This window comes from Mytilus edulis, chromosome 12, assembly GCF_963676685.1.
Source record: "Mytilus edulis chromosome 12, xbMytEdul2.2, whole genome shotgun sequence".
Taxonomy (NCBI): Eukaryota; Metazoa; Mollusca; class Bivalvia; order Mytilida; family Mytilidae; genus Mytilus; species Mytilus edulis.
Window position 1 is genome coordinate 81842538 of NC_092355.1, and position 12289 is coordinate 81854826.

Consider the following 12289-nt stretch of genomic DNA (forward strand, 5'->3'; position numbering starts at 1 on the left):
AAAAAGTTAAACCTGAAGCCGGTCAGACGGACGGACGGTACGAACGAACGAACAAACGGTTGCACAGACTAGGATGCATAATGGCCTTAAATGGAGCATAAAAATTTATTGTTGAAAGTGAAAGTAGTGATTTGGCCAAAATGAAAGTATGGTGGAGACTTGAGGGAGGCAGGACTTTTTAGGGGCGTCAGGATCGGGTGTTTTTAAGCTCAGGATTTCGGGATTGATCCTTTCGTGGTCCGGGAATATTTTTTTTCGAATTTCGGGATGTCGGGATATGAATGTCTTTAAATTCGGCACCTCAGGATTTCATGTTTTTAAGCCCGGGATTTCGGGATGAGGACCCCTCCGACCCGTGACCCCTCAAATTAGCCTTCGTCATTTATACAAGATTAAAATCCTCCCATTCACATGTTAATAGGGCTCTCAAAAGAAAAAAAGCACTGATGGATTGTCCTAGAAGCATATTTATTTTTGTTAGAATAATAATGGTCTATATTTAAAGCAGTTACATTTATTTTATGTTTGAAGCGGTGCAAATTTTTAATTTCATAATTTGATTTGACTTTTACAAAGAAAATGCATTGTAGTAAAGGGGTAGAATAATTGTGGTTTGAGGCCAGAGACATGAACATAATTGAATTTAACAGAAAAGAAACAGATAACGGACATATGAACAAAAGTGAGGGGGCTTTTGATACCTTTTATGAAATTCTCCAGACATAATATCTTTTACAAAAATTCATCCTGCAACAGTTTACAACTGTGTATGCCCGCGATTTCGCGGGTGTGATCTAGTATAGGTTTAATTATTAATAAAATAATTTACACAATATATTTACACTGTGTGGTGGGGTGCTTAGAGGTTTAAAATCAATAAATACCGGTAAGACTGTGATTTGAAAACAAGTGTTAGTATCTTTTTATAATATTTACAAAAAATGATGCGGAAAATGGACATGATTACATTTCCAGATGCCAAAAGAGTCACAGTAACTAGTATAGTAACAGAATAAACCTTATTCTGGTAGTACAAAATGTTGAACAGAAAGTACTTCTGTAGCTGTCTCATGATATATGTCAGATTATGTACACAAAAAATGTACAATGAACACCCTCCATGTACATATTCTGTTATTCATAAGCATATTAAAGAACTTAAACATGTACATATGTACAAAGAAGCATACAGAATAAAATAAGTGTACATATTGTATATATAAGATTTACACTTGGGTACAGGACAAATAGCCCAGGTTTTTAAAAACTTCTTTTAGGTCTGTCAGAATTTCTATTTAGTAAGTACTATATTTGCTTGTACACTACAGACGAATAAGTATATGTACTATGCAAATAAAATTGAGAATGGAAATGGGGAATGTGTCAAAGAGACAACAACTCGACCATAGAAAAAACAACAGCAGAAGGTCACCAACAGGTCTTCAATGTAGCGAGAAATTCCCTCACCTGGAGGCGTCCCTCAGCTGACCCCTAAACAAATATATACTAATTCAGTGATAATGAACGCCATGATGTACTAATTTCCAAATTGTACACAAGAAACTAAAGTTAAAAGAATACAAGACTAACAAAGGCCAGAGGCTCCTGACTTGGGATATGCAAAATTTTCTTTAGAAAATAAGAGTGATCTGGCCTGCAGCAGCCCAAGAATAAAACATCAATCAGCATACAGTTACACTTAAGTCTTTCAAGTCTTTATGTGAATAAATATCTAGAATTTTTGTTGTTTTAGAACGTAAAAAAACTGACCTTGCATTTATGAATTGCTGGTGATTTGGTGACCATTGAGACTTCATTTAGATAACACACGTCTTCAAAATTAATAGTTTAAAATAAAATATTGGGGAGTTAAAAATTGAAAAGTGAAACGCTAAAATGTATATACAAACCTATTCTATTACTTTCCTCTGGGCAAAGTCTTAAGAAAAATATATATTGAAACTGTAGGAGATTATAGTGGGTTTAACGACAACGAGACAGCAATTAAACAACAAAAAACACATAAGGACAGCTAGTGGGCAACGTATATAGTGTTCACCAATAGATAGGTGTATACACAACATGCCAATTTCTAAATCATCCCTTATTTCTTTATCATTGTGAATAATTTATCCCAGATAATAGAATACATGTATTACATGTCTTTGATTTAACAGAACAATGATAAAAGATCTGGCATTAAAACGTGACTTCTCAATATAATTTAAAAATTGAGGAGAAAGTCAGAATATGAAAGTTATACAATATAAAGAATACCAATCTTAAAGTTTTACTACTTAGAGGTTTATTGTCCCCCTTCTTTTAACCTACAAGAAAACTTCCTAAGATCCGATGATTAAATATCTACCTTATTTTTCCGAAATGTTCATATATGATATGTATCAATATGGCGTCAAGTGTTTAAACACTTATCAAATCGGTGTGCACGTTAAATAAATATAAATAAATAAATGTTTAAAAATGATGCAATTTTATTATCAATCTAAAAATATTAATCGTGAAAAAAAATAAATATATATGCATATATTATATGACTGAAGCAATTAAAATTCTTAAGGATATTGTTAAAATATTGTTGAAAACTGAGACTACTATAACTGAAAATAATACGTAATATTATCATCATTTGAATTTTGTCAATTGATCTTTAATGATTAGGACTGATTGATGATGGCAGAGAATGTGTCTCTGTTGATGGTTATAAACACATTGATGATACTAGTATAAGCAAGTGTGACAAACCATAGATACCCAAATCAATCAAAAATTTGTTGTTTGGGATTATTCATGGTTGACTAGTTCCATATTTACCAGTGACATAAGTGTCCTTATTATTAAGAAAAGGGACAGAAAAAGCATTAATCTAAAATAACACTATATTTTCAAAATTCACTGCATGATTTAAACTGCTTTAAAGTGTTTCATTTTATTTTATCTTTGTGCATATACGAAAAATTGATAACAGGTTAAACATCAGTGTTCATGACTTGCGACTATTATATTTATTGTGAAATTGATAGATGAGAGGATTTTCACAAATACCGAACTAAAGAATATAGCGTAAACGTCAATTAATAGACAAGCAACCCAACGAGAAAAATAAGATATAAGAGGCATCTACATGTACATGTATTTCTAGTTTTGAGTTAAAGAAATCATTCAAGGTCATATAATTCTATTCAGATTTGTGCGTTTTTCGATTTACGAATAAGTCATTAAGATAAAAAAAAAAAGTAATTGAAGCAAAAAAAAAAAAAAGATACATGAAATAAAGTAACAACATAAGTTTACAAATACATACCTAGGTGCATTTAATAAAAACAACATTTGAACTCAATATTATTAACATTTTTTTTTCAATTGTAATTGTATGTGTATGTAAAATATACGGAAATGACACGGCTGGGTATTGTAAAGTTACTGAAGGAAGATTAGTGTCAGGTGCATATCCCCGGGCGAAGAATTTACTGATTTGTCAAAACGGTCAGGTGTAATATGTCAAATTGTAAAGGTTTGTATCGCGCCCATCTCTTCTTTTTCCGATGTAGTCGGTATATTCTGACGTAGTCGGTATAGTTTTAGTTTGTGCCCTTTGAACTTAAGGACGCTTAACTATGGCAACAGAATACGCATGCTCGAAAATCCTGTCTTTGATTGGACAAAATGCTGTCATGGTGGGTGATTTGATTGTGTTTGAAAAAACGTCTCGTTAATTATATCGTGATGGAAAGCAAGTGAAAAACTATAAATATTTGAACTAGATCTTACAAAGATTTATATTTTTATTAAAATAATTGTTTCTCCAATAGCTCTTTGCATCCATGACAGCTGTTTATTCGGAACAATTATATAATTTTTAATGTAAACTTTGTTGGACGAACGTACATGACTTTTAGAACGCACATACACATGTGAGATTTCCGCGGGGTAACACAAACAGAAAAATCGTTATTTAAATGGTAAATCAGTTATTTAAATATAATTGGAATAGTCACAAAACAATTTGTAATGTTCTTTTGTTGGTAATTATATGATTTTTAGATAGTTACAGCATTGTTGTTCACAAGATGAAGGCAGTGAATGGGCGTTGCCACCAAGGTCAAATTGTGTCAAACTATGCAGGTTTTCAGTGCACTGCAATCGCCTTCTTGTAGTTACATTCAGATGGAGATTTAATTAAAGAGGTCCTGCATCATTAAGTCATTGTGCTTCTGAAGGTTATCGAAATGATAGTTTTAAACATTTACTCAAATTTAAATACGTCGGATATCTTTTTTAAAGATAGTTCTTGTTTTTTATAATATGAATTGCCCCAATAAATAGAACTTGACACATTCCCCATTTCCATTCCCAGTTTTATTAGTTGTGTCATATTTACCTCGAAACGATTTACCTATTTACACGTACATGTTACATTAGAATACTGACTTCAACTGTTAAATAACTTTATAATTACTAAAGATATGATTATAAAATTTGAAATTAAGTACTTTAAGAAAGTCTCCATTTTTATGTCATGTTTTTTGTGTCAGTTCTATCATTCCATCAGGTCCTAAGTGCACTATTTTGATATAAGTGCACTAAGGAGGCCCTTTGCTTGTAACTGTTAATACCGGAAAGGACCTCCTCAGTGCACTAAGAACAAGCATATGAAAACAAGTCTATAATATTTGCGCAATTAAATGGTTGTTTTATTTGACGCAAATGAATGCTGCAGTTTTTACAATAAAGCATGCAAAATAAGAAGTCTTGCTCAAATTCATTCTTTTTCAGTGAAACAACTAGATATCCAGTGGCAGATTCAGAGGGGGTCGTAGAGGGTGTACGCCCCCCTCTGTAATTTTTGATAGAAAAAAATGCATTTCAATATTGTATATCTTTTTAACTATACTAAATTTGCAGTTTTGTGATATGTGCATGTAGTTTAAACAATGTCGTCAATAGTGTTAGAAAGAAGCTATCAAAAAATGATTTAGAACCTTATACTACACATAAGGAGGTAGTACAGGTATGAATACCATGACGGGTGAACGTATGATATAACTGTGAAATAGCCATTGTTATTGGCATGTTATTGTATGGATCGTTGATTTTATTACCCTTGGATTATTGGCACGTGCCATCGAACTTAATCTTTATAGACCAAATATTAAAGCATACATACTTTACTTTTACAGTTTAGAGGGAGAAGACGAAGAAGAATTATTTATAATAGTGCAATCTGAATAAACAAATAAATACATATTTTATATTAGATAAGTTTTTTATTCAAATGAAAGAAAGGATAAGCGCATTTACAAACAGATGTACTAAGACATATACTCGATGCTGAACTTAAAATTAGGTTATTTTGTTTTAATCTATGAGGATCAGGAGGGGGTCCTTCATTTCTGTATTCTTTAATGTTTAGGCCGTTTTTTTCTATTCTTTATATTTTTTGTCTATATTATACCATTCTTTATATTCAAGCACCTTATTATTCTCTATTCTTTATTTTTTTTCCATTTTCTCTATTATTCATATTTATAGCCGATCATTCTCTCAATTCTGCGAAACCCCATCAACATCCTTCTCTTTCCGATGGTATGTTATTTATAGTTTTGACACTCTAACTTCACGACCTAAGAGCAGTTTCAGAAGCTTAGTTCAAATGGAGACATGGTTCCCTGCTGCGGCCTTAAGAGGATAACGAAATTAACGATATAAATTATCTGACATATAAAATATTTGTATTTTGCAATAATCGTTCCTAATTAAGTAAAATCCAGAAACGTGATTTGGACGTATAAAATTTATAAGATGTTGTTGTCACTCTTTTGTTAGTGTTACGTTTAAAATTTGCAATTACTTTTTTCAAAGAATAATTAAATGCTTAAATTAATACCAGAAAATAAAAATAAAAAATAAAATCAGAAACACCGTTATTGGGGAATAATTTATTTCTACAACAAAACAAACTAACAAACCTGTATGTATATAAATATATATTATTAATTCTCTAATCCCTTAAACAAATACCAACAGAAATAAAAAGTCAACGAATGATTTTATGTTTAATAATTCAAAATAATACATGTTTTTTATTCTAGCATTTATAATACAATGTATCATCCACATGAAGGGGCGTAACTCCTAATATCATTCTGACACACTAATCTTAACCCGATCTGAAAGTTTTGAACGTTACTTTTTGTCGAGCCTGCAACTTTTGTTGCAGAAAGCTCGACATAGGGATAGTGATCCGGTGGCGGCGGCGGTGTTAGCTCACTTCTTAAAAGCTATATATTTTAGAAGGTGGAAGACCTGGATGCTTCATATTTTGTATATAGATGCCTCATGTTACGAAGTTTCCGTCAGTCACATGTCCATTGTCCTTGACCTCATTTTCATGGTTCAGTGACCACTTGAAAAAAAAGTTCAGATTTTTTGCAATGTTAAATTCTCTCTTACTGTAAGTAATAGGATAACTATATTTAGTATGTGCGTACCTTGCAAGGTCCTCATGCCCGTCAGACAGTTTTCACTTGACCTCAACCTCATTTCATGGATCAGTGAACAAGGTTAAGTTTTGGTGGTCAAGTCCATATTTCAGATACTATAAGCAATAGGTCTAATATATTCGGTGTATGGAAGGACTGTAAGGTGTACATGTCCAACAGGCAGGTGTCATCTGACCTTGACCTCATATTCATGGTTCAGTGGTTATAGTTAAGTTTTTGTGTTTTGGTCTGTTTTTCTCATACTTTATGCAATAGGTCTACTATATTTGTTGTATGGAATGATTGTAAGGTGTACATGTCTAGTGGGCAGATGTCATCTGACCTTGACCTCATTTTCATGGTTCAGTGGTCAAAGTTAAGTTTTTGAGTTTTGGTCTTTTTATCTAATACTATATGTCATAGGTCTACTATATTTTGTGTATGGAAATATTTTATGATCTATATGTCAGTCGTGCAGGTTTTATTTGACCTTGACCTGGTTTTCAAGGTTCATTGCTCAGTGTTAAGTTTTTGTGTTTTGGTCTATTTTCTTAAACTATAAGCAATAGGTCAACTATATTTGTTGTATGGAAGCATTGTTAGCTGTACATGTCTGCCTGGCATATGGTTCAACTGACCTTGACCTCATTTTCATGATTCATGTTAAGTCTATGTGACATGCAGTCGTAATAAAGCTTTAGATTTAGGAGTTTCAACATAATATCAATGATTAGTAAAGAAGGGGAGACATTTCTGTGTGTGCACTCTTGTTATGATTGGTCTTAATTTGTCCAAAACAGTCTTAACAGACTTGTTTTAACGCTAGAGCCTTCCATCTTGATTAACTTGACATGACTGAACAGACTTGACACAACAGATCTGAACAGTGTCTTAAAGTCTGAAAATTCTCAACGTTTTTCTCTAGCAGTAAATTAAGTCGATCAAGACTTGATCAGACCAAAATGACGGCTTCAGACTTTAATCTGGCTACTAGTGTATATAGGAGAGAGTGGATGGGGTATACAAATATAGGAGTATGTGGATGGGGCAAACAGATATAGAAGGTGGGGATGGGCTATACAGATATAGGAGGGTGTGGATGGGCTATACAGATATAGGAGGGTGTGGATGTGGTATACAGATATAGGAGGGTGTGGATGGGCTATACAGATATAGGAGGGTGTGGATGTGGTATACAGATATAGGAGGGATTGAAGGGGTATACAGATATAGGAAGGTGTAGATGTGGTATACAGATACAGGAGGGTATGAATGGGTTTACAGATTAGAAAATCATGAATTGAAGAAGAAAAAAATCATGAAAATGGAGAGAAATCGGTAAAAAAATAAATGAATAGAAAAAGAATTGGGTGCAGAAATATAAAAAATAGAGAACAATATTGGGGTGTTAAAAATATAAAGAACTGTCAATAATGTGTCCACAAAATTAGAAAAGATAGTTAAAAATGAAGATCCCAAAGTCCTCCACACCCTCATGTAGACATAAGGATGCATTTACCAATCTTCAAACTGCAAAGAAAATTATAGGACAAAAAAGAGTTAAAAGCCTATTTAAAGTCTTCACAAAATTGTGAAAAATGATCTAAATGTCGTCTCATGAGTTATATATATATATATATGGTTAGCATCTGTTAAGATAAGATAAATCACCACTCAGCTGCTACTGGTCTTACTAATTGTAAGATATGTGTAGAAGCCTTCTTTGTAACAGGTGAAAGCAATATAACAATGTATCTGTATTTCAGGGTAAGACTCCTTACGATCTAGCAGCAGAATGGAAAGAGGGGCAGTATGAAGAAGTGATGATATACTTACAGGTACTTATAGTGATAGATATGATGGTGTTGAATTACAAATGCTTACACTTAGAATGAATCAATTAGAAAATAAGTTACAAAAGATAAAAAAAATATTAAACTCAGAAATCAAATGCCACAAAACCAAGATACTTCAGGAGAGAAATCTTAAAAAAATAGTTTTGAACAAACAATTTAAAATTCTAATGCAATTTATTTGTTATCACCCTTTTGATTGGACATCATATATTTGAGGCGCTTCATTCACACTTAACAATCTTTTAACTAAGCTTAGTTGTCATTTTTCAATTCAGGAATTTATTATTATGTGTTTTCTTCAATATTCAATAAAATAAGCTAATGTCTTTTATTTCATATTCTAGAGCGAACAAGACAAGAGCAAGTTTTCTTGATTTTTGATATTTAATTGTTTTTATACGACCGCAAAATTTGAAAATTTTTTCGTTGTATATTGCTATCACGTTGGCGTCGGCGTCGTCGTCGTCGTCGTCGTCGTCGTCGTCGTCGTCGTCGTCGTCGTCGTCGTCGTCGTCGTCGTCCTGCGTCCGAATACTTTTAGTTTTCGCACTCTAACTTTAGTAAAAGTGAATGGAAATCTATGAAATTTTAACACAAGGTTTATGACCACAAAAGGAAGATTGGTATTGATTTTGGGAGTTTTGGTCCCAACATTTTAGGAATTAGGGGCCAAAAAGGGCCCAAATAAGCATTTTCTTGGTTTTCGCACTATAACTTTAGTTTAAATTTATAGAAATCTATGAAATTTTGACACAAGGTTTATGACCACAAAAGAACGGTTGGGATTGATTTTGGGAGTTTTGGTTTCAACAGTTTAGGAATTAGGGGCCAAAAAAGGGCCCAAATTAGCATTATTCTTGGTTTTCGCACAATAACTTTAGTTTAAGTAAATAGAAATCAATGAAATTTAAACACAATGTTAATGACTACAAAAGGAAGGTTGGTATTGATTTTGGGAGTTTAGGTCCCAACAGTTTAGGAATTAGGGGCCAAAAAGGGACCCAAATAAGCATTTTTCTTGGTTTTCGCACCATAACGTTAGTATAAGTAAATAGAAATCTATGAAATTTAAACACAAGGTTTATGACCATAAAAGGAAGGTTGGGTTTGATTTTGGGAGTTTTGGTCCTAACAGTTTAGGAATAAGGGGCCCAAAGGGTCCAAAATTGAACTTTGTGTGATTTCATCAAAAATTGAATAATTGGGGTTCTTTGATATGCCAAATCTAACTATGTATGTAGATTCTTAATTTTTGGTCCCGTTTTCAAATTGGTCTACATTAAGGTCCAAAGGGTCCAAAATTAAACTTAGTTTGATTTTAACAAAAATTGAATCCTTGGGGTTCTTTGTTATGCTGAATTTAAAAATGTACTTAGATTTTTAATTATTGGCCTAGTTTTCAAGTTGGTCCAAATGGGGGTCCAAAATTAAACTTTGTTTGATTTCATCAAAAATTGAATAAATGGGTTCTTTGATATGCCAAATCTAACTGTGTATGTAGATTCTTAATTTTTGGTCCAGTTTTCAAATTGGTCTACATTAAGGTCCAAAGGGTCCAAAATTAAACTAAGTTTGATTTTAACAAAAATTAAATTCTTGGGCTTATTTGATATGCTTTATCTAAATATGTAATTTGATTTTTGATTATGGGCCCAGTTTTCAAGTTGGTCCAAATCAGGATTCCATATCAAGTATTGTGCAATAGCAAGAAATTTTCAATTGCACAGTATTGCACAATAGCAAGAAATATCTAATTGCACAATATTGTGCAATAGCAATTAATTTTCAATTGGAGTTATCTTTCTTTGTATAGAATAGTAGTTGATAATATATGTTGGAAATTTGCCAGACATGACTATGATGTCATTTTATATTTTCATTTGCCAATAACTTTATGTAAATAACTTCATTGGAAATTTGCCAATATAAAATGTTGCTGATGAAGCTTTTTTTCCTTATTTTATCTAAAATGTTTTTAGATAATGTATGTTGGACATTTGCCAGACATGACTATGATGTCATTTTCTATTTTTATTTGCCAATAACTTTATGTAAATAACTTCATTGGAAATTTGCCAATATAAAATGTTGCTGATGAAGTTTTTTTTATTGTTTTATACAATAAACAATGTATATTCACTTTTACTACCAACCAATCTTTACCATATTCAGTGATAACAAGCACTTTATTTTACATTTTAATATTTTATGATGTATTTAAAAGAGTAGTTGTTATTGTTGCAAACTCCATTAGAAATTTGAATTGATATCAGTTTTGGAAAAAGGGAAACGGGGATGTGAAAAAAGGAGGGGGGGTTTAATTTTTGTCATTTCAGATTTCATAAATAAAAAGAAAATTTCTTCAAACATTTTTTTGAGAGGATTAATATTCAACAGCATAGTGAATTGCTCAAAGGCAAAAAAAACTTTTAAGTTCATTAAACCACATTCATTCTGTGTCAGAAACCTATGCTGTGTCAACTATTTAATTTTAGATTTAAAAAGTTTGAAGAAGAAATTTTTAATTGATTTGTAAAATCTTGACATTTGTTTTGTGTAAAAAAAAAACCATGTAATGTCAAAAATTTGATCACAATCCAAATTCAGAGCTGTATCACGCTTGAATGTTTTGTCCATACTTGCCCCAACTGTTCAGGGTTCGACCTCTGCGGTCGTATAAAGCTGCGCCCTGCGGAGCACCTGGTTGGTTATTGATTTAAGGATGTACAGCGGCGGGTGGGCAGCCGCCAAATACTGTCAGTTCATAAACATGAAAAAGCTTTGACGAAATCTTTTCAAATTAAGATATGTTGTTTCCTGTGACTAAATGAAGGTCAAGTTCAATTTTCACGATTTGAGCTGTTTTTGTTGTTGAGTTGTTGACCTTTCAGTAACAAAAGTGATTTTTACCATATGGATTTGAGTTATTTCCCTTTGAACAGAAATGGTGTAATTAATAATTAATTTCTATGTCTTTTACTTGGTCTCTTGTTTATTTTTATGCTCCACCTACGACAGTAGAGGGGCATTATGTTTTCTGGTCTGTGCGTCCGTTCGTCCATCCGTCCGTCTGTCCCGCTCCAGGTTAAAGTTTTTGGTCAAGGTAGTTTTTGATGAAGTTGAAGTTCAATCGACTTCAAACTTTGTACACATGTTCCCTATGATATGATCTTTCTAATTTTAATGCCAAATTAAAGTTTTTACCCCAATTTCACCGTCCACTGAACATGGAAAATGATAGTGCGAGTGGGGCATTCGTGTACTGAGGACACATTCTTGTTATTAGCTCACCTGGCCCGAAGGGCCAAGTGAGCTTTTCCCATCACTTTGCGTTTGGCGTCGTTAACTTTTACAAAAATCTTCTCCTCTGAAACTACTGGGCCAAATTAAACCAAACTTGGCCACAATCATCATTAGGGTATCTAGTTTAACAAAATGTGTCCGGTAACCCGGCCAACCAACCAAGATGGCCGCCATGGCTAAAAATAGAACATAGGGATAAAATGCAGTTTTTGGCTTATAACTGAAAAACCAAAGCATTTAGAGCAAATCTGACTGGATCAAATTGTTTATCAGGTCAAGATCTATCTGTCGTGAAATTTTCAGATGAATTGGGCTACCCGTTGTTGGGTTCCTGCCCCTGAATTGGTAATTTTAAGGAAATTTTGCTGTTTTTTGTTATTATCTTGAATATTATTATAGATAGAGATAAACTGTAAACAGCAATAATGTTCAGCAAAGTAAGATTTACAAATAAGTCAACGTGACTGAAATGGTCAGTTGACCCCTTAAGGAGTTATTGCCCTTTATATTCAATTTTTAACCATTTTTCTTAAATCTTAGTTATCGTTTACAAAAATCTTCTCCTCTGAAACTACTGGGCCAAATTAATCCAAACTTGGCCACAATCATCATTGGGGTATCTAGTTTAAA

General features: G+C 32.7%; 2 protein-coding genes across 2 annotated transcripts in view; both read left to right on the top strand.

Moving 5' to 3' along the window:
* LOC139499213 (uncharacterized) overlaps positions 1-12289 on the top strand; it is a 327861-nt gene that overhangs the window by 55802 nt on the left and 259770 nt on the right. The gene's annotated exons all lie outside the window — the stretch shown is intronic.
* The window catches only part of LOC139497893 (death-associated protein kinase 1-like), a 97199-nt gene that overhangs the window by 32417 nt on the left and 52493 nt on the right, over positions 1-12289 (top strand). Inside the window, exon 8 of the mRNA XM_071286133.1 lies at positions 8267-8338. Within this exon, the coding sequence (XP_071142234.1) occupies positions 8267-8338 (72 nt within the window). The remainder of the gene's footprint in view (positions 1-8266; positions 8339-12289) is intronic.